This window comes from Martes martes, assembly GCF_963455335.1.
Source record: "Martes martes genome assembly, chromosome: 4".
Lineage (NCBI taxonomy): Eukaryota > Metazoa > Chordata > Mammalia > Carnivora > Mustelidae > Martes > Martes martes.
This window is the reverse complement of record NC_137891.1, coordinates 167673751-167701462: the sequence shown is the minus strand read 5'-3', so window position 1 is coordinate 167701462 and position 27712 is coordinate 167673751. Positions and strand designations below refer to the sequence as shown.

Here is a 27712-nt window from a genome sequence, read left to right as displayed (position 1 = left end):
AAGAATGGTCCCACTCTGGTAGCTTCTGTCACCTTTGGGAAAGAGCCAAAGGCCCCTTGTCTAGCTCCTACTCTTCCTCCAACTACACCGAGCTAGCTGGCTGTCCTAACATGTCCTCTCGAAGCACTAGAAAGTCAGCCTTTGATCGACTTCCAGGTTCCTGCGGCCTCTGTCCAGGCTGGTTTCATACTGAGCTCCCGGAGAGGTTGTCTGATACTATACTCTTCCTTTAATAAAATAACTCTTCTGGTCATTTTTCCTAACAAGGGGACCAGGAGAAGGGCTGAGTTTGGGAAGAGAGAGACTGTCTGCGCTTTAACAGTGCCTGGGGCAGTCTAATGAGCTTGGATGCATTCTTAGTAGGCAAGGATGTTGAAATCAGCTGATTTACTCTGGGCAAGTTATTAAACACATGAGCCCATTTTTCTCTTCATTATTCATTATTATAAATAATAGCTAATAATTTATTAAGTGCTTGGTAAATACCAGGCACTCTGTCAGGCGTGTATATGCACAATTTCACTTAATCCTCCAATCCATGATACTTCAGAGATGAGGAAACGGAAGCTCCAGAGGATAAATAACTTGTATAAGGATAAAAGAAGAAGCCATCAGGCTAAATAGTCCCGATTTTTCACCCATTTGTACCTCTCACCTCCGCAGGTTGAAACAGGAAAGCATTTGTGTGAGAAACTTGTGTATGGTGACAAACCTTATCCAAGTTCACCCCCAGGCAGAGAAGGTTCCTGTGCCCAAACCAGGAGAGTCCCAGGCAAACCGAGATGCATTTGTCAACTTGTTTGCAGTGACACTCTTGGTCCAGAGCTGGCCACCGAGGCTGCAACTTCCTTGGCTTCTTGGTCTCTTAGGCCTCCCCTTATGGCTCTGAGTTCCCTTATCTAGGGTCTGAGGACTTGCTTCAGGTCAGCAGACAGGGGAGGAGTGTGGCGCAGGGACTTAGGGATCCAGATGGCATCTGAATGATAAATGGCAGCGCAGAGCCCCAGGGGGGTGCTATCTGGAAAGCCAGCAGCAGTTTCCCAGGCAGCCACACCCTCCACCCCCAGATGCAGGGATAGCTACTTGGGAGCCACAGAATTAACAGTAAAGCTCGCAGAGCTCAAGCCAAATCCTGCGTTCAAATCCTAGCTCATCACTTGGTGTGTACTTTTCTGGGCCTGTTGACTCCTAAAAGTAGGATAATAATCCTTATCCACTCAGCGGGATCTGAGAAGTGAAATGGGTGTGAAACAGCGAACCCGAGTCCAGAGCTGCTTAACACTGAAGCTTCCTTCCTCCTCTGTTCCGGCTTGTGTTTCTTACCCAAGCCCTGTCCACCTGTCACGTCTGTCACATACAGCCTCCTTCCTCCTCTGGTTACTGTGTGCAGCCCTAGGGATCTTCCTTTGAGAGCCCTGACCTAGTGGCCTGGGCCCACCCACCCAGCTGCCCTGCGTGTCAGTCACCTCCCCTGCAAGCAGAGAAGGGATGACATCAACCCTCCTCCCTCCCCACCCCATCTGAAGCCTCTGAACTGTTTTGAGCCATAAATATTTTAGCTGGGCCTTTCTCTGGCTGTTGCCAGGGTGATGGGTTCTTGGGGGACTGGGGTGGGAGTGTGGAGGCAGGGCTGGCAGCCTGGGGCCCAGCAGCAGAGCCGGCTCTGGAGGGGCGGCTATGAAATCTGGCCGAGAGCCAGTGCTTTTGCTGCTGCTGTTCCGAAGGCTGTTGCTCTGTCTGCCTGCCTTCCCTTCCCTGGGCCCCTCAGAGTCGCTCCTACTCCTTCCAGGCCCAGCTCTGCCCTTGAGGGCTACATGATCTTGGGTAAATTGCTAAGTGTCTCTGGGCCTTCATTTGAACATCCGTATCAGGAAACTCCCTGCTTAACTCGGTGCCGGTAAGCAGAGAAGACAAAGCAAAGGAGGTTTTACAAAAATCCTATGAAATACCAGGTTAGTTGTGACTGGAGAAGCTCAGCCCCATAACCGTTTCTGATAGACCCAACAGCTGGAGTCCCAGGGCAATGTGGATGCCGCTCCAAAGACTGACTGTCAGATAGGGCCCTGCCTCTCCTATACCCTCCCTCAGGCTGTAGCCCTGGTTACTTTTCTACGGTTCCCAGTTCTAGCAGGACTCCCCGGCCTGGCACGGCGTGTTCTAGTATGGGGTTGGGACCAGTGACTTATGAGCAGAGTTGATGAAAGCCTTTTTTGCTTGAGATGCAGAAACTCAGATCCCCCCAGATTAGATCTGTCTCTCATCCTCTACCCCCCCATCCTAGAGATCTTAAATCTTAGATCTAAATGCTAGGTTGTGGCAGCATGCCTCACCCCTCCTTGGGATGGGGTTTATAAAAGAGAGCCAGAGAGGGGGCACCTGGGTCCATGCTCCATTCATACCATTAAGAATCTGGATTGGGTCCAGGATTCCACATCCCCTGCCCAACCGGGCCCACCACAATTTTCCTGTTGAGCTCAGAGCTCCGATTCCTTTGTACCAAGCTCCCTCTGCTGGTTGATATGTGCATTGCAGGAAAATCTCAAAAGAGACTAAATTGCAGGCCACCCTGAGAGGCGGGATGGTTTGCTTTATGCCAAGGAGAGAAGAATCCTTGTCCCCATTCCTAATGACAGTCATCCCATTTTGTTTTGTTTTAAAAGAGAGAGTGTGGGGGTGGGGGCAGAGGGAGAGAGAAAAAGAGTCCTAAACAGGTTCCACACACAGTGAAGAGCCCAACTCGGGGCTTGATGTCACAACCCTGAGATCATGACCGGAGCTGACATCAAGAGTCAGACACCTAACCGACTGAGCCACCCAGGTGCCCCTCATTCCATTTTTTACATAGGCTATCTCTCCCACCTGTTTGCCTCTGTCCTTAATCACAATTCAATGACAGGAATCATCCTAATTTTACTGAGGAAACAGGCTTAGAAAAGTATAATCAAGTCCAAACTCTTCACTGTATGTAGCATTCAAAAACTTAACCTATTTTTTACAACCCCATCTTCAATTGCTCTTAAGCCGAAATGGACTTGCTCTCCCAGAACATAGCTTGCCTCTGGGCCTTTGCTCATGCTGTTCTCTGTATCTTCATTGCCCACTTCATCCCTGCCCAAGTAATTACCTACCCAAATCCTGTTCGTTTTTGAACACCTAAACAAGAAGTACAGTATATTCTAAAGCTTGCACTTATTATCTTTGTAATAATCAAATATTATAAGACATGGGAAGACGAATGTCCAGATGAGTACAGGTGGGGGGGTGGCCCTGAGATGGGGAAAGTTAGACGGGGAAACTAACATATACGTGGAAGTAAGAATGGCTCAGGAAATTAGAAGAACATGAAGACACACAGATTCTCTTTTGGCACGTGTAATAAAAATCAGGTGTAAGTATTCTTGCTGGCAGAAGAAAGAGCAAAGCCCTGTGAATCTGGAAGCTACATATGACATTTCTTCAATGACTTCAATCTTTTTTTTTTTTAAAGATTTTACTTATTTACCTATTTATATCTTTTTTTTTTAAGATTTTACTTATTTATTTGACAGAGATCACAAGTAAGCAGAGAGGCAGACAGAGAGAGGGGGGGAAACAGGCTCCCCACTGAGCAAACAGCCCAATGTGGGACTCAATCCCAGGACCCCAAGATCATGACCCGAGCCGAAGGCAGAGGCTTATCCCACTGAGCCACCCAGGTGCCCCAACGACTTCAGTCCTAAATTCACATTAGTTTTCTTTGTACTTCATGATAGATCTGTGTTACAATTATAGTAACTAAAACTTAAATAGCACTTACTGTGTACCAGGCCCTGTTCTAAGTACTTTCCACAGACTAATCTTCACCATGATCTCCTAAGACAGGTACTAATACTACCCTCTCTTGATACTGAGAAAACTGAGGCACAGGGAGGTTAAGGAACTCCCCAAGGTCATGAAGCTTATCAGTGGTGGAGCCAGGATTTGATTCTAAGGCTGGCACAGAGAAAGTGCTCTGAATAATGACACTTAAATGTTGAAAATACTGCCTCTCATTTTCATGAATAAAACTGACACTCCAGAAAGCAGTATGTGTTTTATCCCGTGGTTTCAGCACCCCCCACTGGGTGCCACTAGAGGTCTGCCGAATTCTGGTAGAAAACTACTGATAACAGAGGACAGAACTGCCAGCCGTGGCCCCAGAATAACAGGACCAAGGAAGAGATCCCAACTCTTGACACCCGATGACACAGGGCTGGCCCAGAGCCAGTGGCATTTCCTCAAAAATTCAGACTCCTAGAAGAACCAATAGAGAGCAAGTTAATTAGGAAATGAAGGTGCAAAGAAAGGAAGGGAGGGCTCCAAGGTCATAAAACAGCTAAGACATGAGGCCACAGATCTGGAAAACAAGAACCTAACCAACATCCTGCCATCTTCTGATTCTCTTCCCCAGGGATCCTGTCGAAGGCAGATGTGAAAAAACTAGGACCCTAGATATTTCTGCTGGATACTGGGATAGAAGTGTACATTGTTCTGGATTATTTCTGTTGCAGTCATCAGACACCAAACACAAACTGGATTGTTGTAATAGAAAAAGTCCTGTTGTGCCTGGGTGGCTCAGTCAATTAAGGGTCCCACTCTTTGATTTCAGTTCAGGTCATAGTCTCGGGGTCATGGGGTTGAGCCCACTGTTGGCTCCAGGCTCAGCTGTGAGTCTGCTTAGGACTCGCACTCTCCCTCTTCTCCTCCCGTCCCCTGCAAAAATAAGTAAATAAATATATTTTTTTAGGTCCACAAAGGATTCAGGTATGGCTTTATCCAGGGTTTCAAATGATGCTATCAAGATAGTGTCTACTGATTTTTTTTAACTTTTCTGTATTTCCTTCATTGTCTAAGTTCTACCTCCCTAAAATGTGGCAACATAGCCACCATAAGCTCTTATATCTTGCTTGCTTAGCCATCCCAGAGGGGAGGAAATTATTTCCCAACTGTTCTAACAAAGGTCCTAGGATTGCATTGCATCTTACTTGGCCTGACTAGTGTCACCGAGCCCACACCCCCAAAACCAGTCAATGCAGCCTGGAGTGGCAGGGATGGAATGCATTGATTCACCAGGCCAAGGTTACCTGGCCACACGGGAACTGCAGAGTAAGGCACCTCCACCAGATCCTGTGGACCGAGAGCATGGGAGGGAGAGTAGTTCCCCAAGGGAAAATCAAAACATGCTAATCAGCAGGGAGAATGGATGTTGGGCAGGCAAAATCAACCTGTTCAAGGTGGGCAGGAGCCCGTGTCTAGGGGGTACATGCACAGCAGTCCATCTGAGTGGCTTTACCCTCTTACACTGGGTCACTGGGTTGTATGAATGCCCTCAAATCAGTTAAGCAAACATTTCCTGAGTATTTGCCCTGTACAAGGTCCAGCACCCTTCCACACGATAGATGGACAGCAAGCATGCCCCTGCCACCAGCCCCTGTAAGACAATGACCAGACCCGAGCTATTGCATTCAATTAATTGAATACTGATGTCTATTATGTGCCAAGCACTTCCCATAGAAGCATAACAGGCCAACTCTTACTCCTCTTTCAGAAACCAGCTCTGATGTCATCTTTCACGAAGCCTTCTCTGGACTACCTCCCCTGTCAGAGTTACTCACCTTCCGTCCACCTCCAGACTTGGTACATACTGCTACTGTTACCATGCTGTGCCATAATTTATTAATTCTCCTCTGTCTCTCCCAGTGATGAGTTGCACTTCGGCATCCGTATTCCCTGCTGTATAACAGATGCTCAGCAATGTTTGCTGACCTGAGTTAAAATGAGTTCCCAGGAATGGCCCAGCTTCGTGCTTTTACGGATATTCCCAAAACCATTTAGTTTTCCTTCCCAATGACTTTCCTTTTAAGAGCCACTTTGCCACTACCTGCACAACAGAACTAATACTCATTTGAAGGCCTATCATATGCTAGGTAGTGGTGGGCTTTGGCAGTTCAGAAATTAACAAGATACATTTCAAATTCAGTCCTCTACAGAGGTCAGAATCCGCTCTTCTGTCAGAATTTCTTTGGCCAGAAAAAGAAATCTCAGCCATGGTTTCTATACTTTGTGAGCTGGTCATTCTCCTTCTCTGGGCCTCTTTTCTCCCAGAAGGGAAGGCCTGACTTGGTGTAAAACTTGTAATTTAATAGATGTATATGTATTGAATTAAACTACACATTTCCATTTGCTTAGGCTACAAACCTTGGAGTCATACTCGGTCTTGTCCTTCTTCCACACACCTATCCAATCTGTCTACAAATCCTATTGCCTTCACCTTCAAATCCAGAATCCAACACATCTCCCTTACTCAGTCTGGTACAATCCATCAACATTTCTTGCTACGATCATGGCCATGTCCTCTGTCTGGTCTCCCTGCTTCCACCCTTGTGCCCCTACAGTCTATTCTTACCAGTAGCCAGAGTGAGTCTTTAAAAATGAAAGTTCAAACCCTCCAATAGTTCCCTGTCTTATTCAGGGTAAGGAGGAGCCCTATATGGCCCATCCCTTCTCATATCCCACTCTCATGTCTGTTCCAGCCAAGCTACACTGATCTGGCTGTTTCTTAAACAAACTAGCTGTGTTCATACCTGAAGCCCCTTCCACTGATTTTTTCCCTCTGCCTGGAATATCCCTTTTCTCTGGATATCTGTATGACTGACTCATTTCCTTCAAGTGTTTGGTCAAAAGTCACCTTGTCAGTGAAGCCTACTCTTATTGTCCTGTTTAAAATTGCAACTTCCCATCCCCCTTTCCTGTTTACCTCCACAACAATTATTTCTGTCCAACATAATACAGAATTTACTAATTTTATGTCCATCTCCTCCCACTTAACTGTCCAGCTCTGTGAATATCTATTAATTAATATCTACTCATTCAATTAATTGAATACTGATGTCTATTATGTGCCAAGCACTGTGCTAAGCCAAGGAACTACCAGGTGACTGAGACAGTTTATAGGTCTTGTGAGGGAAGAAATCCTAACAGCTGGTAGGAATAGCTCGATTATTGAGTACTTCCTCTGTGCTAAGTGTGGGCCATGCCTCCTATTAATAATGATGGCTAACATTTGTTAAAACAGACCCTGTTCCACATCCGTTATCTCATTCAACTCTCACCAGGACCTACAAGGTGACTATTACCGGCCTCAATGTAAAGACCAAGAAACAAGGTTTCAAGGCTCAGAACAAGCAGAATCAGGATTCGCACTAAAGTGATGACAGGAGAAAGATTTAGGACTTAGGGTCAGCCAAACTAGGTAAAAGATTGGTTGGGGGGGGGGGATCAAAGGAAAGAAGGAAAGGACTCCTAGGTTTTGACTAGGGGGAACTAGAGAAAAGCAAGGCCGAAGACAAAGACGAAAGCCAATTTGGGACCCGTTGAGTTTCAGACGCCTGCGGGCCACTCCTGGATACAGTTCATCTTGGGCAGGAGCCCAGAGGCGGTTCCGGCCCCCTCCCTCGGGCCTGAGGAGATGCTGGGAGAAGACATGCACGAGAAGAGCAGGAGGTGACTTCCCTCCCTCTGGGGTCTCCAGCAGCAGAGGCAGGAAGGGCGTAGGGGACCGCGAGACAAAGAGCGCGCAGCCACCGCCTTTGTCCGCGCGGCCCCTTTAAGAAGCGCGCCCCCAGCTTCCAGCCCGCCTTGTATGCAAATTTGGCGGCCTGGCGGGAGCGCGCGGCTGATACCCGGGGACTGGGCTGCGGCGGTTAGTCCTCTCCCGGCCGCCGTCGCCTCCGACATATTGCCCGCAGGAGCTGCGGCGGCGGAGCGGAGAGCGCCGGGGGGAGGAGATGGGTGAGCGGAGCGGCTCCGGCTCAGCCGGGGAACGGGCGGGCGTGGGGGTCGGGATGGCCAAGATGCTGACTGCTCCCCCACGCGGACAGGATCCCGGCGAGGGAAGGGGGAGGGGATGCGGGGCACAGAGGGACCCCGCCCCCTCCTGTCGCTTTGCGGGGTGGGGCCTCACTTGTGGGGGCGGGGCATTGGCACTGTGGGCGGGACTTCTGAAATGGAGAGGGCCTGTGGGGGCTTGGGCTTTGGTGGGGACCTGCTCACCTGGGCTAGAAGTGGGGACCGTGCTTAGCAGTGAGCGGGGCCTTGGTGCTAGGGTGGAGCACCTGGGCTGTTGGCGCTTGTGTGGGGGCGAACTTCCTGGGCTGTAGGGGCTTGGCACTGGGGGCGATGGGGCGGGAAGGAGACCTTCCCGATCGAGGGAGCCCATTCTAGAGCGGGGCTTCTGGGCGGAGCGAGCTTTTATTGGCTTGTGGGCGGGTTTTCTGGGCTGACAACGGTGTGTAGGCGGAGCTTCTGGGCCCAGGGGCTTTATGTGGGTGTAGAGCTTCCAAAGAAAGGAGGGTAGGTGTGGGTAGAGCTTTTGGACTGAGGGTGCCTGTGTGGGACGTTTAAGCCAGGTATAATAGGGTACAATAGCATATGAACAGGGCTTCTGGGTTGGGGCTGGTCGGGTGCAGAGCTCCTGGGTAAGTACTTTCTGGAGACATTTGGGAAAAGCTGCTGAGCTGGGAAGCTAGGGCAAGGGTGCGCGCTCCGTGTTGCGGTGAGGAGGTTTGAACAAGGCTGTGACTTTGATTAGGGCTGGGGTGGTGCTTCGGAGCTTTGTGTAGGACCTTTGTGCAGGATGGTGCCTGGGAGCTTGGGCTAGACTTCTAAGCCTAGAGAAGTAGGTTTTGGGTCCACAATCACAGCATTCTCCCAGAGCCGACATCCTTGACCTTATGCTCAGGCTCTGGTCCTGACCTTGAGACACCTATTGAGCTGGATCTCGGACTCTGGAGGGAAGGGCTTCAAGGGTGTCCAGAATCGTAAGCCTAGAGAGACACTTGTAGTATCTGAACGAAGCAGTGTATATCAAAACTAAGAGCTCAAGCCTCGGACCCCCAGACTACCTGTGACCCAGTGTAAACTCAGTTTCCTAATCTGTGGAAGACCTACTTTGCTGGGCTCATTTCACTCATCCACAAACACAGGGCACTGACTTTATGCTGGACACTATGGTGGAAGGAAGGGATACAACAGTAGAAAAGACAAGGGTAATGACCTCACTGACCTTCCATTCTAGTGAGAAAGACAGACAATAAATATGTTCACAAATGAATAAGATAAATTCCAAGAGTGAATTGTTGTGGGAAAAAAATAGAAATGAGAGTTATAGGGGCGAGTACATTAAAAATGGCAGTCAGGTAAGGGCTTTGCGGATAGGACACAGCAAGTACAACAGGTAGCAACAAGTTTGGTTTGCTTAAGGAGAGAATGGTAAGGAGATGAGGCTGAAGAGGGAGACAGGGACTGGGTTAGAGGTCTCTGTGGCTATGATAAAATGAGACATTTGGTAACTGGTAGCTAGTATTGCTATTATCCTTGATCTCTGCCATCTGGCTTGAGGATCTGCCTTATGTTGAGTCCCACAGGAGGACGAAGAGGTCCCAACAGGACATCCTACTGTCGAAATCCTCTGTGTGAGCCAGGATCCTCAGGGGGCTCTGGTGGGGGCCATACTTCCAGCGCGTCAGTCACTAGCGTCCGTTCTCGCACCAGGTAAACCACCTCTGTCTCTTTCCCCTCACTTTGGGCACCCAGAGGCAGTATGAACAAAGCTCTCCTTCACTGGGCTCGGGCTCTAGGATTTGATACCCCAGATGTCAGATGGGGGTTTAGTACAGTGAGCAGCAAAAAAAGACTTAGGGGGTGGTCATGTGGGCAGAGGCAGTGGGATATAGGGTAATAAGCCCAGAGGCCTGGATTCTAGTTACAATCCCACTCCTAATTTTCTGGTGGCTTGAGAAAGTTGTTTCCCCTTTTGGGGCCTTATTTTCCTCATCTGTCAAATGGATTTTTTTTTTTTTAAGATTTTATTTATTTATTTGACAGAGAGACAGGGAGAGAGGGGGAACACAAGCAGGGGAATGGGAGAGGGAGAAGCAGGTTTCCCTCCAAGCAAGGAGCCGGATGTGGGGCTCGATCCCAGGACCCTGGGATCATGACCTGAGCCAAAGGCAGAAGTTTAACGACTGAGCCACCCAGGCGCCCCTGTCAAATGGATCTAATAATTCTTTCCTTCCTGGGGAATGTTGGAAAGCCCGAATAAGATTAGGGATAGGAAAAGGCTCTGTTGGCTCCATTGTCTGACGGGCAGGTTTAGGACTCCCTCGTTGCCGTGAGCTGCTTTTCTGATCCAACCCCACCACCCTGTCCTGGAAGCCCTTCTTGGTGGAGTTCTCCGGTCAGCTGCTGATGTTTCTCCCATCCCACTTCTCAGGAGCAGTTCCGGCACGGGCCTGTCCAGCCCACCACTGGCCACCCAGACAGTTGTGCCCCTCCAGCATTGCAAGATCCCTGAGTTGCCAGTCCAGGCCAGCATTCTGTTTGAGTTGCAACTCTTCTTCTGCCAGCTCATAGCCCTCTTCGTCCACTATATCAACATCTACAAGACAGTGTGGTGGTATCCGCCCTCCCACCCACCCTCCCACACCTCCCTGGTAGGTGCACAGCTAGGACCAGCCGTGTGTGTGTGTGTGTGTGTGTGACATTTGAGTGCAGTTTAAACACAGCTTACCAAGTGCCCTGTACACTTGCGCGTGGAGAGTGTAGAAGGAACAGGAAGCAAATGACTCCTGAACACTCACCCCTAATTGCTCAGTACCCTATTAGGCATTTGAAAGGTAGCAGAGATAACTCTGACAGATACTGCCTAAAGAACGCAAAATCTTAAGTCCTGTGGGGGAGAAGAGCCACAGGCATGAATTGAGTACTTCAGGAGTGAAAAGATCACCATGCCAAGAGGTGCAGGGACTGGGGCATGGGTGATCAGAGCAAGAGGGCTCACACACCACTCTCTTATCTCCAGGGACTGTCCCACTTCCCTTCTCTCGGTCCTGTTCTGCTCCTCTAGGTAATTTCCTGGCCTGACTCAGCTGGAGGCCTGTGAAGGTCAGAGAGTGGGGACAGTCCCTGTGGCAAGGACTGGGCAGGGGGATGTGGGGATGAAAAAAGCCCGTATATGGGCAGGGGGCCCATGTGACCCCCGGCCTCTGCCCACCCCCCCGACAGAATTTCCACCTGATCGACTTCAACTTGCTGATGGTGACCACCATCGTTCTGGGCCGCCGCTTCATTGGGTCCATCGTGAAGGAGGTGATTGGGTCCCAGAGGCTGGCCGGGGACTTTGGGATTCCCCTTACCCCTGGGGGTGCCAAGGAAACATATCAAGCCCTTCAAGCCTAAGGCAGATCCTTGGGCCTCCCTTTGAACCCAGTGGAAGAGCATTACATCCCGTCACTCTTGAAGTTTACGGGCCATCGAGGAAAAGGATTCACCCTGCCAGATTCTGCCCAGCCTGCTGCCCCACATTTCCTTGGGGGTGGATCACAGGCCAGGCTGGGTGGGATGTGGGCCCAGCCCCGGTGGCCTCCGTCCAAGGCCCCATCCCGTCCTGTCTCGCCCTGCCCCAGGCTTCTCAGAGGGGGAAGGTCTCCCTCTTTCGCTCCGTCCTGCTGTTCCTCACCCGCTTCACCGTTCTCACGGCAACAGGCTGGAGTCTGTGCCGCTCCCTCATCCACCTCTTCAGGACCTACTCCTTCCTGAACCTCCTGTTCCTCTGCTATCCGTGAGTACCCCTCACTTCACCCCCTCACTGCCTAGCACCCGGCTCCCGACCTCTGCCCTGAGTGTGGCTGGGTCAGCAGGCCCTCACACCTGGCGGACGCACGGCAAGGCAGCAACACTGCTCTCACGTTGTCCGACGGCATCCCCCTGAGAACGAGATGATTAGCTTTCTTTTGCAGGAGCAGAAACTGAGATAGCAGGCATCATGTACCCCAGGTGCCGCCAACGGGGAGGTCAGAATGGGACTCAGATCTGAGTGTATATGCCAAAGGAACGTTCCCGATGGGGATGCATGGGCTTTGTCTCCCTCTCCTTTCCTTTTCTCTCTCGTTCTTTCTCTTTCTCCGTCTTTTTTTGTAGCTTGGTGTTTATGTAATCTCTCGGTCCCTCCCCCTCCCTCCCCGGTGTGTGTGCATGCAAGCACCTGCATGTGTGCAGGTTTCTGCGTGGATGTCTGTGCATGAAACGTGTGTGCGTGTGCGTGTGTGTATCTGCACATGCATGTGTGTATGTCAGTGTTTGTGTCAGTTTGCTCACTCCATCTCACCAGAGCCCACATTATAGAGGATGGGAAGACAGTGTCTGGGAGGAGCCCAGGACGGCACCCTTCTGGTCTAGAACTGGGGAGAACTTTGGCAAGACATCCATTCTGGCTGTTCCTGGGGCAGGCTCCTGGCTGCCTAGACATTTTACAGACATTGCCCAACCCCGGGGCTTTCTGCTTCATGAGTTTCCTCAACCTGGGCCAGTTCTCTGTCCTGGAAAGCTTCAGAGCCAGATACTCAGCCCTCTCTACCCTGCATGACCAAAAGGGTGCTGTCATGGAAGAAGCCCCATCATATTTGTTTCAGTTATAACTCGTGTTTAATTATAAGAGTGACACACATGCCTTACAAACACGTTAAACTTTACAGCAGTTTTAATGTAGAAAATGAAAATCCTCTATAATATCAGTCCTCCAGAAAACCATTATTTGCAGCATATCCTCCCCAATTTTTTCTATTCATGCAAACAAACTTAACGTTTTTTTTTAAACAAAAGAAGGGATTAATCTATGCATGATGCTGTATAATTTATTACATTTTTCACATAATCTTATAACCTGGGTATTTTTCCATGGCAATACATACGGGTCTCCCTCATTTTTTTGATGGCCTCATAGTGTTCCGTTATATAGGTTTCTCACAGTTGTTGTATTTGTCTTCTGTTGGTAGCCTTTTGAGGCGTTCCTAGCTTTTCCCTATTGGAGGCAACCGTTTTTTGAGTTACCCCCATAATTCTAGTATCCTTGTACCTTTATTCCTTTCAAAAACGTAATTGATTTTATAGTTGGATAATAGGTTTACAGAGTTAAAATTCAAAATTATAAATATGTGTAAAATGTATACATTCGAAATGTGTAAATTATATGGAATGAAAAAGTCTCTCCTTGGCTCCTGTCTGTTAGCTGTCCAGTTTCCCTTCCAAAAGGCAACTACCAGTATTTCTGGTTTCTCGTATATCCTGGAAGTAAGTGTTGTTTTATGCATTACAAGTATATCATACATAGATCCATGCACACACTCACTGATTCGGCTCAATGACAGATGAAGATTTACTTAGTTCACTCTCCCATCCATACTATTCCCAATATTTTATGACTGTTATTATTATTCTCCATTGATTATCTTTCCAATAATGTCAGTATGCCTATACTTTTTATTTCCTCAACAGTAGTATCTTAATCCCTTTTACGTAGATGGTAATATTAGGAATTCTGCCCATCCACTTCTCTTTTGCTCTTCCTCCTCTCACTTCCTGGCAGCTATACTCTATATTATTAAGCTTGACATTCACATTCTCCTGTATAACCATATTTGAGTCTTCCATTCTTTGTCTAAGGTTAATTCTAAAAACCAAGAAGTAGTAAGTAGTATTGATGTTGTTATGATTATGAAAATATCAATCACTTCAGGACCAAGTAGTGTGCATAGATGATACTCCTTCCCTATAGTTACTGAGTTATAACCTTGGGCCTCTTAAAAAAAGGAAGCTCCATGTCAAGGTCAAATGGTTTCTCTTTTCTTACATTCCATCAATTGCTTAAAATCGTGTCCCATTTTAGTTTGCTTCATATTTAGATTGTAACTTTCTTAAAAAAAAAAAAAAAAAAAAAAAAAAAAAAAGATTGTAACTTTCTTATGCAGCCTTTTTTGTTTTCTTGGAGTTCTAACTGCCTTTCTTTTTTCTTGTTGACAAAAGAATGATGGGCCTTCAACATATCCTCAAGTTTATCGAGCCTCTCAGTCATGCTACCTGTTGCCTGGAGTCCATTTTTCCCCCTAAAGACATCCCTCCTGGAGCCTTCCATCCTCCTGCTCCAGTCTGGAGTGGTTCTTTAGGCCTGCTGTACAGCTCTCAGCCTGGGACTTCCCTTCGCTGCCCTCCTGGGTTGGATCCACTGTTTCCTGGATCCCATGTCTTCCTCTTTCTTGGTTTTCTCCCTTATTTTGCTGGAGTGCATTATCAGGTAATTTCCTTAACAATGGGTATGCGGGAGGTATAAACATTCTGAGGCCTTGCATGTCTAAAAATGTCTTTATTCTGCCCTCATACTTGATTGATGGTTCAGCTAAATGTGGATTTCTGAGTTCAAATTCATATTCTCTCAGAAGTTTGAAGATAGTACTCCATTGTCTCTAGCATCCTGTGTTTCTGATGAGAAGTCTGCTGCCAGTTTGATTCCAGGTACTCTGTAGATGACTTGTTTTTTCTTTTCTGAAAACTTTTTAGAGATCCCCTGTTTATCTTTTGATTATTGAGATTTCATAAGGAGGTGTCTGGTGTGGGACTTTTTTCATTCATCTTATCAGTACTCTAGGACTCTTTTAACCTGAAGATTTGGGTATTTCAGGAAAATGTTCTCCTATTATTTCTTCGATAATATCTTCCTTTCTATTTTTTTCTGTTCTCTATGGGACTTCTGCTCATCAGGTGGTAGAACTCATAGATTGATCATCTGTTTCTCTTATATTTTCTCTCATATTTTTCATCTCTCTCCCCTTCTCTCTCCCCGTCCCCCCCACCTTTCTTTCTCTGTCTCTCTCTCTCCCTGCTCTGACTTTTTCCGCTCTCTCTTTTTACTTTGCCTCTAGGGAGATTTCCTTAACTTTATCTTCCAGCTTTTTTATTGAGTTTTTCAGCAATCATATTTTTCATCTCTAAGGCCTCTTATTTTCTGATTGTCCTTTTCTCATAGCATTCTTTTCTTGTTTTAAAAATATCTTCTGTTCCCTCAATTTTGTATTTCCAAAACTGGGGTCAGTTTTTTGTTTCATGCTGCTAGTTTTCCAAGCATAGTTCATTTCTTTAGTTATCTCTTTACGTTGACCAATGAAAGACTGAGTAGTTGGAGTGCACTTCCTCTCCCTCTGCCAGGAATTCTAAGTACATGAGGAGGACACACTGACTAGCAGACTTTGCTTTAGGGTGAGGGAGTGCCGTGCTGGTTGTCAGGTTGTGGGCCCCCATAGGCCAGAAGCCAGAGTGAGGGGATTACTCTAGGATGTCCCCATTAAAGACCACAGTTCTCCCTAGACAGTTTATTCAATTTTTTAATGTCAGAATCTTTCAGGGTAGGTTGTATGAGGTAAGAGAATAAAGGGACTGGCTTTTACAAATAAATACACATCTTTGTTTAATCCCCTTTGTTCATTCCTGCAGCTTGCTTCTACCCTTTACCAACTGTGCCTGCATCAAGTCATTCTCTTGGGTCACCGGGCAGATAAGTTCCTACCCCCAGTGCAGCCCTCTCATAGTATATGCTAGACCTACACTGTCTAGTTAAGTAGCTTCCAGCCACCTGTTGTTATTGAACGTTTGAAAGAGGCTAGTTTAAATTGAAGTGTGTTGTAAGTGTGAAATAAACATCAGATTCTGAAGACTTAGTACAAAAAAAGAAAGTAGGGGCGCCTGGGTGGCTCAGTGGGTTAAACATCTGACTCTTGGCTTTGGCTTAGGTCATGATCTCAGGGTTGTGAGATTGAACCCTACATGGGGCTCCGCGCTCGGCATGGAGTTCTTTTAAGATTCTCTGCCTTTCCCTCTGCTCCTCCCCCTACTTGCACATACTCCCATGCACACTCATCCTCTCTTTCTCCCAAATAAATAAATAAAATCTTCAAAAAAAAAAAAAAGAAGTAAAAATCTTACTTACAAGTAATGATTACATGTCGAAATGATGTTTTGCATATATTGAGTTAAATAAACTAGAGTATTAAAATTAACTTCCTTTTTTTTTCATGTGGCTACCAGAAAATTTCAAAGTACATATGTGATTCTCATTGTATTTTTGTTGGTCAGCACTGCTGTAGATGATGGCTTCCTTCCTCATCTGTCAACATGTTTCCATCTGCTTTCTAAATTTGTCAGAATCACTTGTGAACTGATAACCCCACTCCCATTCTTTTGGCTGATATTAATTTATTTTCTACTTTTATACTGTCACGTCTTAAGTGAAGAAGATGAGAGGGAATCTGCCATCTTGCGTGTGAAGTTGCCACTAACTTGTGACCTGCAAAGCAGTCACTTGCTGTTACCAAATAACTTAATTATATCTGCAGTCCTTCTTAGAGGCAGAACCAGGGAGATTCTTAAGTACTTGGCCTTAAGTTTGGGTCTGAATCCCTTGTATGTTCCTGTAGGTGCCCCTGTCCTTCATTCCCACAAGGTGTCCTGAAGAGGGTTTTGGGAATCCCATTTCAGTCTTCTTTTCTGTCCCACAGAATCACTGTCTCTCTTCTAAACGAAATTTTACGGATCTTCTACTTTGGATCAAGCACCATGCTTGGGTTTGTTGCAAGGTTTAAAGATAGTATTTATGAAAACAGTACGTGTAATGCCTGACTGAGTGTAGAGAATCCATACAAGCTATGTAACTTAGAGCAAATTAAGGAAACTGAGGCTCATAGAGGTTAAATAACTTGTCCTAAATCACTGCGCTAGTAAGTACCAGAGCTGGGATTTTAATCCTGCCCTATTTGACCAAAGGTTATGCTCCAGACCACAGTTCTCTAAATTATCTTACTAAACCTTACCCTAGGGAGAATGGTAGTAGCTTCCCCGTTTTATAGACCAGAAAGCAAAACCCCAAAAAGGCTACCAGTTTGCCCAAGGCCACTCATGTATCCCTTCTTGGAACATCAGAAAAAAAGGAAGAAAAAATTACTACTGATAAGAAAATGTAGTGTTCTCACTGGCCCTGACTCCTGGGGGCAGCCCAGGGACCCTTCTGGGGCTGTGTCTGAGGACCTGGGGAAATGGATAAGCTAAAGAAGCTAAAAGAAGGAACATCTGTAAATAGCACCTACTACAATGTTCCATGGACTGTGCTAGGCACTCAGCTACTTTTTCGCCCCTTATTTTATTTATTTATTTGTTTATTTTTATTTAAAGTAATCTCTCTGCCCAATGTGGGGCTCAAACTCACAACCCCCAGATCGGGAGTCACATGGTCCAAACAACTGAGCCAGCCAGGTGCCCTGGCTCTTAACTACTTTTTATTTATTTATTTATTTATTCATTCATTCATTTATTTTTAAAGATTTTATTTATTTATTTGACAGAGAGAGACACAGCAAGAGAGAGAACACAAGCAGTGGGATTGGGAGAGGGAGAAGCAGGCTTCCCGCTGAGCAGGGAACCCAACATGGGGCTCGATCCCAGCACCCTGGGATCTTGACCTGAGCTGAAAGCAGGCAATTAATGACTGAGCCACCCAGGCGCCCCTTAACTACTTTTTATAATTATCTTCTTTCTTGGGCTTTGAGCCCATCTAGTTTTCTCCTCAAAAGACACCAACCATGCAGTCAAAATACCCCTTGACTATTGAGCTCCAGCCCTAAGGGTACCACGCAGGAAAAGGGATTTCTGTTGTTCAAGGGCCCATTTCAGTGCCTGGCACATAATAGACACACTGTAGATGCTGTTCCTGAGCTGCCTTCCTCCGTAAGCCGAAGAGCTGCCTCTTGAGGACGCAGCTGTCATAACTTGGACCTCTCTTGTGATACTGCAGACATTTTTTTTTTTTTTAAGTAAGCTTTGTGTTCAGTGTGGGGCTTTAACTCATGACCCCCAAGATCAAGAGCCACATGCTTTTCCAACTGAGCCAGCCAGGCACCCCTTGTACATTTTTAACTGATTAACCACTCATAGTATTCGTTGAGTATGTGTCTTGGTCTTTGGCGCCAGACAGTTCTGGGTTTGAATCCCAGCCCTATTGCTCCCCTACTGGTTGGGTAACCTTGGAGAATCCACCTCACCTGTCTAAGCCACAGCTCCTTCAAAGTAGTACAAGATAGTAGTACTGAATGCCTAGTGTTCTTAGGAGAAGCAAAAGCAGAGAACACGTGTAAAGTGCTTAGTACAGTGTCTAGAGCACAGAGTGTGCCAAGTGAATGTGGGCTGTTGGGATCACTATTAGGATCACTGTTAGTCAGCAACAGACCACGAGGCAGGGCCTCATCTCCTGCTTCCTGCTTTGTTCCCGATGCTCGGCCTGCACTCCATGCTGATACCTAGGTTGATCTTCTGATCAGGGTCTGGCTGGATAGAAGGATGGGTACATTCTCCCCTCTGAGCAGCCGGGAGAGCTCAGGCCCAGAGAAGAAAGAAGATTCCTTTCCTGGGTTCGGGTTGGGATCGTGGCCCGCAGGCAGGCCTCCCCTCACCACAGTCTCCCCCAGCAGGTTTGGGATGTACATTCCGTTCCTGCAGCTGAACTGTGACCTCCGCAAGACGAATCTCTTCAGCCACATGGCCTCCATGGGTCCCCGGGAGGCGGTGAGTGGCCTGGCGCGGAGCCGGGACTACCTGCTGACACTGCGGGAGACGTGGAAGCAGCACACGCGGCAGTTGTACGGGCCGGACGCTATGCCCACCCACGCCTGCTGCCTGTCCCCCAGTCTCATCCGCAGCGAGGTGGAGTTCCTCAAGATGGACTTCAACTGGCGCATGAAGGAAGTGCTGGTCAGCTCCATGCTGAGCGCCTATTATGTGGCCTTTGTGCCTGTCTGGTTCGTGAAGGTACGTAGCCCAACCCGGGGAGGGAAGGGGCCTGCTTGGGGCCTTACCCTGCTGCCTGCGCCCCAGGAGCCCTCCTGCTTGCGTGAATAACTAGACTGCTTTTGAGAAGATTCCCATCTGTTCTCTTGAGGGCTAGAGTAACGACTGCCTTGATTTTAGAGTGGAGAGAATAAGGCTCCCTGAGAGGGAGCGGCCTGCACAAGGTCACCCAGCCAATGAGGGGGACAGGACGTGGTTGTTCGTAATACTGGATAACAGAAAGCAGTGATGTATTTCACAAGGGCCATTTGGGCTCAGGCATGTTACAATGGCTAGCTCTCTCATTAAGTAGGAAAGCCAGGAGTCTTCCAGACCCGAGTGACTCAAAAAGTCTATGCTTTCTCTCTAGCTTGTCTGGCCTTCTGGGAAGCTACCTCCCCAGCAGACAGTAGGCTTGAAACATTTCTCCCGGGCTGGACTGCACTGAGTGATGTGAAGCTGAGACGACTCGATGTTTCTTGAGCACCTACAACGTGCTAGAGCTTTCATGAGTGTGATAATCCTCCTAATACCTCTCAGAGAGGCTTGGTAGCTGTTCTTATCATGTGGTGGAAGAGAAAGGGACAGAGAAGTGCAGTGACTTGCCCAGCATCGCATAGTTAGTAAGCAGCAGAGCCACGGTTTGAACTCAAGTCTGTTCGACCCCAGAACCTGTATTGGCTCCGAGTGGTAGGCGGTGGGAGCAGTTTTTCTAAAAAGAGGAGCTTCTAGAGAACGGAGTAGTGGGCACAGGGTCCAAGCCCATGATTAAGACCTCTGTGTTAGGAGTTTGATCCTTGATCTCAGGCCCCCCAGAAGGCTGCTCCGGTTTCTGAGGCAGATCGAATCAGGGAGCGGGGAGGGAGTGAGGCCATTAGGGACACCCCGGGCCTTACCGATCTCCCACTGCCCCCAGAACACGCATTACTATGACAAGCGCTGGTCCTGTGAGCTCTTCCTGCTGGTGTCCATCAGCACCTCGGTGATCCTCATGCAGCACCTGCTGCCCGCCAGCTACTGTGACCTCCTGCACAAGGCCGCTGCCCACCTGGGCTGCTGGCAGAAAGTGGACCCAGCGCTATGCTCCAACGTGCTGCAGCACCCGTGAGTCGCCCTCCCTTGCCCTGCCCTGCCCAACCCCAGCCCTCGGGGTCCGTGTCTGTGGAGCCGCCGGGCTCCTCCCTCCCCAGCTTGCACATTCAGTCGGCAGATGGTCATCAAGCACATCTTGTAAGCCAGACCTTGCAGCCAGGGTGGGGTATGGCCGGGCCCAAGGCAGACGCGTCCCCTGTGCTTAGGTAACTTGCAGCGTGCTGGAGACGGGAGGAGACCAAGCAATAAATTCACAGACTCGTTGACTTTCTCCTTCACTGACTGGTCCTTAGGCAGCTCATTGACCGATCTGCTCTAGCCTTCATTCATTGCTTCTCTCCTTCTGTTCCCTGCTCACTCATCCATTCCGTTGTTAGGTCATCTCCTATCCGGCAGATGTTTACTTCCTCCGAAGCCATACTGGGCCTGGTGCTATGTACTGGACAGAGGAGCTTGGACTTTGACCTACAGGCAGAGGGGGCTATGGAGGCTGTTGCACAGTGGAGGAACCCATTCCAAGGGGCCTTAGAAACATCAGTCTGGGCAGAGGATAGGATGCTGTGTTAGTCAATGGTGCACCCTGGCCAGAGAAGCAGAGCCACAGAGAGGAAATGACCGAGATAAGGTCCTTGAGGAGGTCGGTCCGCTGGGGGTGACATCCACGTACACAGATGATGGGAAGAAGGAAACCTGGCTGCAGGACAGCACTGCAGAGACAAAAGCACCCGCTCGGGAGCCCAGCCTCCTCTCAGCCTGGTTCACCCTTCATGGGGCCATCTTCACAGTATTTTTCACCCAGGTTACCCTCGTTTTCCTGCCTGTATCCCCCCCCCCCCCATTAAACTGGAAGCTCCTCTAGCCTGGGCCCTTCTGAATCACATCTGAGCCTCAGGCCCAACACAGGTAGCAGAGAAGAGGTCCCTAGGACAGGTTTTTAGAGGTAGGTCCCTCAAGAAGCAGAGATGCAAAGGGAGGCCACAGAGATGCCTGGCTCACTCAGTCCGTAGAGCACGTGACTCTTGATCTGGGGTTGTGAGTTCGAGCCCCACATTGGGCAGAGAGATCACTTTAGATAGATGGATGGATGGATGGATGGATGGGAAGTAGCTAAGTGCCTAGCACGGTCCATGGAACATTATAGTAGGTGCTATTTACAGACATCCCTTGTTTTAGCTTGGGGCTTATCCATTTCCCCAGGTCCTCAGACACAGCCCCAGAAGGGTCCCTGGGCTGCCTCCAAGAGTCAGGGCCAGTAAGAACGCTACATTTTCTTATCAGTAGTAATTTTTTTCTTCCTTTTTTCTGGTGTTCCAGGAAGCGATACATGAGTGTCGGGCAAACAGGTGGCCTTTTTGGGGTTTTGCTTTCTGGTCTATAAAACGGGGAAGCTACTACCATTCTCCCTAGGGTAAGGTTAAGTAAGATAACTTAGAGAACTGTGATCAGGAGCCTAAACTTTGGGGTCAAACAGCCCTCCATGCTAGTCAGGGTCCCTCCCAGGCTCGGTCCAAATGGTCAGAGAAAGAGGATAGACATTGCCAAATGAGCCTAAAGGGGACTCGGCTTAGCTTTGGCCTCTGAGGGGAGGGAGGAGCAGAGAGGTAGAATATAGGTGAACATAAGAAGAAACCTGTCCACAGCTCACCATGGTTCGCAGAGAAGACCCAGGCTCCTTCACATGGCTTCCCAGCTGCTGAAGTGGGTCGTGCCAGCCTTTTCTGCCTCTCTTCCCATGCCTTCCCCAGACCAGGCCTTTTTGGGTCCTCAAATTCTGAATATGTGTTTGTATCCAGGCTTTGGCACATGATGCTCCTTTTGCCTGGAACACGCTTTCCACTTTCTTCTCCTGATTAATTGCTGTGCCTCCTTTAGCAGTTTGCTTCCTCCGGGAACACTTTCCTCACCAGCCATGATGGGTTCCGTGCCCGCTGCCCCATGCTCCCCAGGATCATCACATATCATAATCATTGCACCTAATGCTTTCCGCTCTGTTTGCTTAGTTACTTGCTTGTTATTCCAGGACTAAAACTCCTGGAGGTCAGGGTCCTTGGCTGTTAAGCGCTCCGCTATCTCATTCCTGGCAGAGTGCCTGGCTTATCATAGGTTTGTGGTAAATTTTTGTGGTTTGTGTCTAGTCTTTTTTTTAAAGATAAAATTTATATATGGCGAAATGCACAAGTCTTTTTAAATTCAGCTTAACTAACATACAGTGTATCATTAGTTCCAGAGGTAGAATTTAGTGATTCATCAGTAGCGTCTAACACCCAGTACCCTCCTTAACGCCCATCACCCAGTTACCCCATCCCCCCACCCGCCTCCCCTCCAGCAACCCTCAGTTTGTTTCCTAGAGTTAAGAGTCTGAAATGCACAAATCTTAAAGTATACAATTCTTTGAGTTTTGACAGTCCTGTACTCTCATGTAGAGGTAGGCCTGTAGCCCCATGTGTAGGCAGACCTGTACCCCCACATAAAGATAGAACAAGATGTAGAACATTTACAGCCTCTCAGAAAATTTCCTCTTGGCTCTTCCCAGTGACCGCCCCCCACTTACCACCACCACCAAGATAAATTTTTCTACTTTCTTTCAAAACTAACTTATTCTACAACCTCACATAAATGGAATCTTGGGTTCAGTTTCTTTTTCATTCATCATATTCCCTATAAGGGTCATCCATGTTGTTGGGTATAACAGGATAACTAATTTTTGATTTAAAACATTTTTTTTAAGATTTTATTTATTTGACAGAGATCACAAGTAGGCAGAGAGGCAGGCAGAGAGAGGGAAGCAGGCTCCCCGCGGAGCAGAGAACCCAACGCGGGGCTCGATCCCAGAACTCCGGGATCATTACCCGAGCCGAAGGCAGAGGCTTTAACCCACTGAGCCACCCAGGCGCCCCCTAATTTTTGATTTAAAAAAAAATTGATACATGTATTTGAGAGAGAGAGGGAGAGAGCGTGCCCGTGAGCAGGGGAGGAGAAGGGCGGGGAGGTTATCCAAGCAGACTCCTACTGAGGGCGGAGTCTGATATTTCTCTCATGAGCCGTGAGATCAGGACCTGAGCCAAAACTAAGAATCACATGCTTAATCAACTGAGCCACCCAGGTACCCCAATAACTGGTTTTTAAATGAATCAACAAGGTAGGAACATCAATTAGAGTTTTTTGTAGACAGTGATTCTCTGTCTTCTGGCCCAGGACAGGAGGACCTGGGAGATGTGGCAGAATTAGAAGATCCCACCATCCCATTCACATGCCCACCGAGGCCCCTTGTGTGCCAGGCCTTGTGCCATACTCTGAGGACAGAGAGATGAAATGGACACCATCCCTTCCCTCAAAGGCACCCAGATGAGTGAGGGATACAGGGAAATAAGTAACAAAACACTGGGAAAAGTGGACCAGTAGCAGGAGATTCAGGGAGCTGTTTGTTGAAGGATGCTGAACTCTGTGGGGAGTGTGAGAAAGGCTTTCTGGAGGATCCTGAGTTAGGAAAGAGCTTGCCAGAAGGATACGGCATCAGGAAGGGCAGTCCAGTTGGAGGGAGTGACTTACATGGAGACATGAAACAGTAGGCGGTACGGGAGGAACTAGAAACCGACGGGAATGGCTTGAGCCCAATCTGTGCAGCAGGAGTCATGGAAGACCATGCAGGGCTTCAGAGGCCAGAGTGAGTCCCTGGGGACTTGATTCCAGGGGCACTGAAAACACTTTGGAGGGTGTTGAGTGGAAAATAGGCTCAGCTTGGTGTTTTACAAAGACCAGTCATGGGGCACCTGGGGGGCTCAGATGGTTAAGCATCTGTCTTTGGCCCAGGTCATGATCCCAGGGTCCTGGGACTGAGCTCCATGTCGGGCTCTGTGCTCAGTGGGAGTCTGCTTCTCCTTCACCCCTTCGCCCGTTCCTGTGCACTCTCTCTCTCTAATAAATAAATAAAATTTTTTAAAAAAGAAAAGGAAGGGTGCCTGGGTGGCTCAGTCAGTTAAGCAGTTGACTCTTGCTATTGGCTCAGGTCACAATCTCAGGGTTGTGACATCAAGCCGCATGTCAGGCTCTGTTCTGGTCATGGAGCCTGGTTAAGATTCTCTCTCTCTCTCTCTCTCCCTCCCTCTCCCTCTGCTGTCCCCCTCACTCTCTTTCTTTCTTGCTAAAAAAAAAAAAAAGAAAGAAAATGCACCCAAAGAGGGAAAAGGGATATCTTGACAGTCCCGCAGACATGAATCTCAACCCTAGACCTTCTGACTCCCATGAATTTCTCATGATTCTTACCCCATTTTTACAGAGGAGGCACCTGAGACCTAGAAAAGGAAAGTCACTGTGTCTAAATGATAGAAATGGGAGTAGGGCCCTGGTGGTCACACCAGACCCAGTCTGCTGGTACCCCCTTTTTGTGGGTGAGCTGGGTGTAAGGGGCACTGTTGTTGGGCTTTGCCTCCAGGTGGACGGAAGAATGCATGTGGCCCCAGGGGGTGCTGGTGAAGCACAGCAAGAACGTCTACAAAGCCGTGGGCCACTACAACGTGGCTATCCCCTCCGACGTCTCCCACTTCCGCTTCCATGTGAGTCTCCTCCCCTGGGAAGGAGGGGCGGGGCCTGATCTCAAACGGGGAGGATCCTGGGGCAGGAGGATAATGTCCTAGCAACAGAAAGCTATTTTCAGTATTTCTCAGATCCAAAGGAAACCCCACATGTGCAGCACAGGACAGCCATACAGATGGTGACTTCATAACCGCAGCTCACTTGCTAGCAAATCTTTGAAAACGGGCGGAGGTGGGAAAGATGATACCATAAAAGGAGGGTTTCTTAGGAGTAAAAACCTAACTGTCCTCATTCCATATGGTGTGCTGGGCACAGTGGTAGGCATCTGCCAGGCACCCTCCGTTCAGCCTTTGCCTGCCTGTGAGAGAAGTGCCAGGGCAGTCCCCATTTTCGGAGACTGAAATTGACTTAGGGTCTGACTTGTTCAAGGGTGCCTTGCTGGGAACCTTGGGGTCTGATGGTAAGGACTCATGGACTCAGCATTATGAAAAGAGCTGCTCAGAATCACTGAGGCTAGTGGTCTCCGTTTTATTTACTTATCTTGCTATCAAAATCCTTTTTTCCAACACAATCATAGACTAAAGTCCGGCATATAGGACCTGATGGCACCACTCATCACTGCCATAGGCCCCTAAAAGGCCTCCTCAGATCCTGGGGTTCCAAGGAACACAGTTTGAGAAGTCATTGATCTGGGGTGCTCTCCTCACAGTAGAGAAACCTGAGGCCAAGATGGGAAAGGGGCTTGCCCTGGGTCCTGCAGGCTGTCAGGTGCAGAGCTGAGCCTGGCGTGCTGGTTTCTTGGACTCCCCATTTCCTGCCTCGTCCCTTCCCACCCTGTAAGCAGCTCTTGACGTTTGGGTACCTTGGCCCCTGAAGAATCGAGATTCCCTAGATGTCTATCACTCTTTGGAGCTGGTCAAAACATTCTTCTGGAGTCCCGGCACTCCACCTTGCTTTGTAAATACCAGGTCAGAGTAAATTGTCACCACATGCTCTGGAAGCTTCGGGCCTAGGTCGGGATGCTACCCATGAAGAAGTGGGTGACTCAGACTGTAGAGTCTCTAATAACTTTCCATACCTATGTCGTAAGATTCTGATTTGTTCAGACCTGACTGTACCCAGGAGGATCACATATAAAAAGGTGTCGATTGTAGACCAGAAAAATTGTGAGTGAGCAAGCAAGATCTCTCAAGAAAAGCTTGCTGGAGGAGGGTCAGAGTTCTACAGGGTCTTAACTTCTGTGGGAAGCAGTAGTCTTGACAGAAGAAAGACCACAAGCAAAAGTAGAGAGGGTGGCAGCGTCCCCACCCACATCTGCATGGGGCCCCAAGAGCCTGCCCCCTTCACCGCCCCCCACCCGAACCCCCACCCAGGAGGCAGGTTTCTGGAACATTCTAATCCCTGCCTACCCTTTCCCGGGCAGTTCTTCTTCAGCAAACCCCTGCGGATCCTCAACATCCTTCTGCTGCTGGAGGGTGCTGTCATTGTCTACCAGCTGTACTCCTTAATGTCTTCTGAAAAGTGGCACCAGACGATCTCCCTGGCACTCATCCTCTTCAGCAACTACTATGCCTTCTTCAAGCTGCTGCGGGACCGCTTGGTACTGGGCAAGGCCTACTCCTACTCGGCCAGCCCCCAGAGGGACCTGGACCACCGGTTCTCCTAAGCCCCAGAGTGATCCCAGGGACAGCATCCAGGCTTCAGCCTGGGGCTCTCTGGGAAGGGGCTGTTGGGGAGGGTTGGGTGAGGGGCAAAAAAACCCCACAAAAACAGACAAAAAAAATTCACCAGAGCTTTGTATTTTTGTTACATACTGTTTGTTTCTTTGATAATTGATGTGATTATGAGGGGAAAAAAAAAGTCCTATTTTTATACTCCCATTAAGCATGTGTGTCCTTTGTTTCTTTCCCTTCTTCTTGCCTATCAGGCAGAGAGCAGAGGTTAGAGGTTAAGATTCTGGACCAGGAAGCCCCATGTGTGGCTTCTGGTGCCCCTGTGGGTCCTACCTTCTCCAGTAGAGAGGAGAGGAGGCACCAGAGGTCATGGTAACAGTGGTAGCTACTGATGGCTGAATGCTGTGTACCAGACATTAATCTTATGTGTATTATAGGCCTTGTCTCAATCCAACTTTTATAACAACCCTAGTGGATAGATGCTGTCATTCCAATTCTGTAGATGAAGAATGAGCTCAGAGAACTATAGTGACTTGCCAAAGACAACACAGCAGTCAAAAAACCCTCCCAAAGGACACCACCACTATCCTAGCAGAATGTGATGTTCTGATGCTCTCAGCACGCAGTTACTGAGACCCTGCTGTCTGACAGGTGCTGAGTGTGCTACAGGATGCCCAGAGACAGAAACAAAAAAGTCCTACTACACTGAGATGAGTATAGCCATTACGATATCCAGAGTAACACAGGAGAGAATGTTTAATGCTTTCTGGACTTCTTGGAGGAGGGGATAGTCTGAGAAGTCAGCCACTTCCTAGATGGACAAAATGGGGGAAAGGCACTTCAAGTTGAGGAAAGGACACACGGAATAGCACAGAGATTTGGAACACCTTGGTGTACTTGGGGAGGGTAAGCAGAATAGTTCCTAGAGAGAGGAGGATAAGGAACTTGGGGTGGGGATGGGGTGGGCCTGCAGGGAGGTGATGGATCAGGGAGGACCAGTGGCTCCAGGCGAGGGAGGGTGTGTCAGCGAGGCCAAGTGCTAGAGTGGAAACAAAGCTGCTTGGAAAGAGCCCTGGTTCCTACAACATAGGCCAGAGGGCTCAGGCTGGGAAAGAAGGACAGTCCTAGCCACTCATCTACTCCGCTTGTGTTCACTGAGCCCTTATTGGCCACAGGATATGCAGATGAATTTGTGGTGGTATATGGGAGACAGACAGACACTACAGCAAAAGGTTTTGGTGTCTCTGTGGAGGAAGGCATCATGCTAGGCAAGGGACAGATACAAAGATGAGGAAGATACTGTCCCTTAGACAACCAGGAGAGACACACTTTGTGAGCAAATTAGGATGCTGTTTTCGCTGAGGAAAATGTGTGTCTGGGGAGCAGAGAGGACAGATACCAGACTGTCTGGAAAAACAGGGTTTTTCAGGAAGGGGAAAGTTGAATTGGATCTTGAAAATTTGTTCACCCCATGATCAAGGGGGAAAGGAGGGCATTACATTCCAGAGGAGACAGCATAGGCAAAGGCAGAAAAGATAGCATACTTGGGGAAAAGGGGTTCCCCAAATATGGATGGACCCTGGGTTGCCTGGTGGGAAATATCCCCAAGAAGTAAGGACCGGCCTTTGTGTCAGATTGAAAATTTTTTTTTTTTTTTTTGGATTTTATTTATTTATTTGACAGACAGAGATCACAAG

General features: G+C 48.3%; 1 protein-coding gene across 7 annotated transcripts; it reads left to right on the top strand.

The window, feature by feature from the left end:
- The first annotated feature begins 7680 nt into the window (after positions 1 to 7680).
- TMEM39B (transmembrane protein 39B) lies at positions 7681 to 26225 on the top strand. 7 transcript variants are annotated; one of them, XM_080803034.1, is made up of 10 exons: positions 7682 to 7809; positions 9444 to 9570; positions 10292 to 10511; positions 10925 to 10962; positions 11083 to 11166; positions 11484 to 11638; positions 18363 to 18699; positions 19634 to 19821; positions 24242 to 24362; positions 25766 to 26224. In XM_080803034.1, the coding sequence occupies exons 5-10, from the start codon at positions 11113 to 11115 to the stop codon at positions 26006 to 26008; spliced, it is 1098 nt and encodes a 365-aa protein (XP_080659160.1). In that variant the 5' UTR covers positions 7682 to 7809; positions 9444 to 9570; positions 10292 to 10511; positions 10925 to 10962; positions 11083 to 11112; the 3' UTR covers positions 26009 to 26224. The 7 variants fall into 7 exon arrangements, with proteins under 7 accessions (XP_080659156.1, XP_080659160.1, XP_080659158.1 ...); XM_080803030.1 differs by lacking the exon at positions 10925 to 10962 and having other exon boundaries at positions 7681 to 7809; positions 25766 to 26225; XM_080803032.1 differs by lacking the exons at positions 7682 to 7809; positions 10925 to 10962 and adding an exon at positions 8332 to 8370 and having other exon boundaries at positions 25766 to 26225.
- The last annotated feature ends 1487 nt before the right edge of the window (positions 26226 to 27712 follow it).